Raw genomic sequence first — 5,000 nt, 5'->3', positions numbered from 1 at the left:
AATTCTAAAGGCTGATCATCGCCTTTAAATTGGCCTAAATATTTTACCGCAGCAATGATTCACAAAAAGAGATTCATCATCTGGTTCAAAACCAGCATAAGCTTAAGCACAGACAGAGTGCAGCAAAGTGCTGGCAAGACGGGGGTTTAAGAATGATACACTGTGTCTGTTTTGCCTGTAGTATGTTTTGTTCTTTTTATCGAAGTCTCCACTGGCCTGAATTTTGCTACTATTGCAATGAGTTGCGAAAGATTTATCGTCCATCCCTCCAAGAGCGTACCCTTGCAACGCAGACTGAATACAGCAAAGTGTTGTCAAGTGGGGGCTAAGAATGATGCATGGTGTCTGTAATAGTAGTAGTTTTTTTCTCTCCAAAATTGTGATCGACCTGAATTTTATCACTATTGCAATCAGGGCCGCTGACAGTGTTTGCTAGGCCCGGGACAAAGTCATCTGAAAGGGCCCCCTATCTAATACATACAATGTAATTGGTACCCAATTCTGGGCCCCCTATCTCCCCGGTCCCAGGACAACATACCCCTCCCCCCCCTGTCGGCGGGCCTGATTGCAATGATTCGTGAAGAGGGTAGACATATGTTCAGACTGAGTACAGCAAATTGTTGGCAAGTTGGGGTTAAGAATGATATATGATGTCTGTCTGATGCAGGTAAATGTGACATCACAGGTGTCTTATGGTATTGCAATGTGGGGATGCAATGACTACCGTATTTAGGACACCCAGCTCTCTCCTTTTCTTTTAAAAGTAGGGTGGCATAACATAACTTGTCATATTACTATGCATAAACTGGTGACATTGTATCCAGACTAGTGTTGCATCGATACCATTTTTTGGCCCCGATACTGATACCCGATACCTGACTGTGCAGTATCGGCCGATACCGATACCATACCGATACTGATACCACCCTATTTGAAATGTATATATATGAAGGGCTGTAGTGCATACTACTTGGATGTAAAATCATTGCATGGCTTTGTCAGGCTGCTGCCCACCTTTGTGAAACAGGAAAAAGACTAATACAAAGTGCATCCAGCAAAACCTTTATACGTTTTAAATACCTCTATGAAATAACTCATTTCAAGGTGGTTTAAGTATCATACAAGCACCTGTAAATGGTATTGGTGCACTATTTGTTGATACTCGCCGATACCGATACCACCATTTTAGTGCCGATCCACCGATACTGGTATCGGTATCGGTGCAACACTAATCCTGACTGTCTCTAGTGTCATGAGTAAGAGAGGCTGGTGTCATGAAAAACAGTGGCTCACATTTTTTGCTTGAAATATAATGCTGTTGTCAGTGATGTCATCATGACGAGAAGCAAGTGGAGGAGGCAAGTGGAGGAGGCAAGGTCGCATATTAAAACGCACTCATGTTGAAAAAGAAAAGAGGAAAAATGAGAAGGGACGTACTGTGTTCAAATGTTAGCAGTGATGTGGTGATGCTATGTTTGCAGAGGAGCAAAAATGACCCTAGCCTGAAGCTGTCCAAACTTCATTATTATTTTTTGGTACTCTTTTTGAGAGACATCTCCATTATCACACAAAGGAGAGCGTGCCAGCTCAAAGGTCCACAGGCTGATTAAATCGTGCTCAACAAGTTGTAATCACCGTCCTCAAGGCAATTTGATTAAAACTGATTGCAATTTAGACAGATTAGAGTGGTGATTATTATACTCAGAACGTGTTGTACACGAGTGTCCATTCATTACAACTAGAGGACAAAAACATGAATTGAGATAAGATAATAACTAATCATGAAATCTTGAATAATAACAAAGAAGAGGAGACGATCAAACAAGGAAGCCCACTGTGGTGAGAACAGAAGAGAAAGCGCAAAAAAGCACAAAAAAAAAGACGAAAACTATTGAGTGTTGACAACTTGAGCCTCTGAATCACACACCAAGTGGAAAGGGCCACAGACATACGGTACTATAAACCCTCCAAAAAGTAAACCAGCTCTGACCAGTTTCTGGCCGACCAATGGACCAACTGACCGGCCGACGTAGCTGCGTTAACAGTAGGGACACATAGGAGGCGAAGCGAGCGAAGCGAAGAGAGGCGAAATCCAACCGTCATCAGGTCGTTGCGGCGAATCAAATGGAATGGAACAGTTATGTTGTTGATTTGATTGGGCCTCGGCAGGCGAATTCGCTCCTCATTTGCACAACATTAAACTTTCTTTAATAATTGCGCTTCGCTTCGCTCCTGTTCGCTTGCTTTCGCATGCCTTCACTCCTCTCATAGGAATGAATGACAAAGTTCGCAAATTTGCGTGTATGTGTCCCTACCGTAAGAGTCTATGGGCTCTTCTCAAAGCCTAGTGTGCTTGCCTTGGTAGTCCCACAGTCTTGAACTCACATCCTCGCAAGCCAGTCACACACAGCCAGTCCTCATCACAGAGGGCAAAACTTGTTCACTCCAAGAAATAAAAACACACAGAATAGAACAGTAGTAAGTAGTACTGTGCTTGTCTCCTAACCTCTGTCCATCCTGGAACTTCTTGTCGAAGGAGGTGCTCCGCGAGATGGCCGCCTGGGCGTAGTGGAACCGCTGCTGCTGGCTAGGGGACGGAGCCTGCTGGGCCTGGGACAAATGGAAATACATACAGAGGCTCATTCATTTGAAACTCGGTCGTCAGAAACCTCAACCTCCGCCTCGGGAAAGTGCAATAGAACGGGTACTCAGACCAGGGTTCCACATTGTGAAGCATTGATAAGACAGCTCAGAGACAGCTAACCCTAACCCTAACCCTGGGACAAAATGGAAATACATACAGAGGCTCTAACCTAGTGTTTCTCAATACGCAATATTGAATATACAACACAATAGACAACATGCATACAGTCAAAAACAGTAAATCCAGGCTCAAATTACACAATTCCCGATGTTTTGTCCGATTTTTTTTTTTGGTGTGGGGAGAGGGGGGGGGTGGTTCAAACGTTGAATAGTTTGAGACTAGTTCACGATTGTCAGGAGAGATACTGCGTGTACTATCTAAATTGCCATTACAAGCTAAACGATGTTGGGTACAGTACGTACCTGCGTGGGCGAGGTCCGTGCCATCTGCTGATGGGCGGCCGACATGGGGTGGGCGCGGTGCCACCCGACCCCAGCAGCGCTGGTCAGGGTGCCCATGGCCGAGGGTGGCATCTGACGCACGGGCACGGACACGGGCACCGGCATGCCAGCCTCGCTCTCCATCTTGTACTCCACCAGGGGAAGGGAGCGGTACAACTCGGAGCAGCCCCTACGAGAGAAGACACACACATACAAAGATGTGAAAGGGTTAGTTCATTAGGTAGACACAACAATATATTAACACAGCTTTGTCGGTTTTGAGGCAGGGAGCTGTACAACTCGGAGCAGCCTCTATCAGAGAAGACACACACACACAAAGATGTGAAAAGTAGCTAGATACAAAAACACAGTTTGTTGGTTTGAAGGCAGGGAGCAGTGCAGCTGACCCTATCAGAGAAGACACACACAAGTCATCTGTGCGTCCACGTCCACACCCCCCACCCCCCACACACACACACACACACAAAATAAGTCCTCCTTCTTCAAACTCCCTTTTAGACATGCAAAACAGTTTTATTTTACATTCAAAACACATGTTTATTTTTCTTCAGTTTTTTTTTTTCTTGCTTTGCAAAACAGCCAGCCGCTGTGGGGTGAAAGCAGTGGCAAATGAAAAGAGTTAGTTACGTAGCTTGTCTGGTGTGCCTGTTTTTTTTTTTTGGTTGATTTGTTTATTGACCCCCCACCCCCTTGGGGAAAATTCCATTTCCGATTTTCACAGTGCCTTTGCTATTGTCACTTTGCAAAAACACATCCATACTGTACTGTACTGTACTGTGCTGAACTGTACTGTACTGTGCGCAAGTGTGCCTGCCTGTGTACATGTGTGTGCAAATTGACATACAGTACATGCAGCTGAAAAAGGTCAAGTGGCACACATTCACATGGACATGACGAACACAAACACATAAAGGCGTGAAATGTGTGTGTGTGTGTGTGTGTGTGTGTGTGTGTAAAATGTGTGCGTGTCCCATGGGCATATGCACATGGGACACATGTACTGTACACACACAAATAGACACATGCGCACATGCACGCGTGCACACACACCAAAGCATGTGCATGTGCACATACACATGTACTCATGCGCACGCGCGAGCAGAGAAGCACACACACACACACGCACACACACACACACACGCGCACACACACACAGGCGCACACGGGCACACACAGGCGCACGCACGCACGCACGCACGCACGCACGCACGCACGCACGCACGCACGCACGCACACACACACACACACACACACACACACACACACACACACACACACACACACACACACACACACACACAGAAAAAAAGAGAGAAAGGGCAAAGAAGAACAAACCAGTCAGCAAAAAACAGCAGCTGATGCATGATGTCAGAATCAGATCCATCTCCACCAACAGCATAGAGCTCCCCTCCCCATGGGAACCCACTAATGATGGAGAGCATCGCTCACACAGTAGACAGCTTAGTGAATTACTGCAGTGGGCATATGGGGAAAGGTCATAATGAAATGCAATAACAGAGATTAAAAAAAATAATCCTTTTTTTGCGACACTACTATGCAATTAATGAGCCAACATTCAGAAAGAATGTCAATATGCCATCTTAGTAAATAAATGCCCATTGCATTATTAATGAGTTAAAAGGCAATGCAATTATAGGGAGAAAACCCCCTTTTTAAGTGACACTATTGAATCAGACACAGCTTAGTGTGAATAAAAATGCAAAATGGGGAAGGGTCATGAATTAATGAAAAAATGTTTTTTTTAAATGACGCTACTACATAATTAATGAGCAAACACTAAATTACAATATCAATACCCCAATACATTCCCACATACTGATATCAGTAGGTCTTTGTGTACTTGTGGTAATTTTGGAATTAGGTTGAAAAAATCT

General features: G+C 44.7%; 1 protein-coding gene across 2 annotated transcripts in view; it reads right to left on the bottom strand.

Annotated features, from left to right (window-relative positions):
- The window catches only part of LOC134448157 (signal-induced proliferation-associated 1-like protein 2), a 202,612-nt gene that overhangs the window by 111,816 nt on the left and 85,796 nt on the right, over window positions 1–5,000 (bottom strand). For both annotated transcript variants that reach the window (XM_063197918.1, XM_063197919.1), the window contains exons 16-17: window positions 3,067–3,274; window positions 2,507–2,610 (exon numbers count right to left, since the gene is read on the bottom strand). In XM_063197918.1, coding sequence (XP_063053988.1) covers window positions 2,507–2,610; window positions 3,067–3,274 — 312 coding nt within the window. The remainder of the gene's footprint in view (window positions 1–2,506; window positions 2,611–3,066; window positions 3,275–5,000) is intronic.

This window comes from Engraulis encrasicolus, chromosome 1 (genome assembly GCF_034702125.1).
Source record: "Engraulis encrasicolus isolate BLACKSEA-1 chromosome 1, IST_EnEncr_1.0, whole genome shotgun sequence".
NCBI classification, from domain to species: Eukaryota; Metazoa; Chordata; class Actinopteri; order Clupeiformes; family Engraulidae; genus Engraulis; species Engraulis encrasicolus.
The sequence above is the reverse complement of the archived record's forward strand: the minus strand, read 5'-3'. Positions and strand labels throughout refer to the sequence as shown.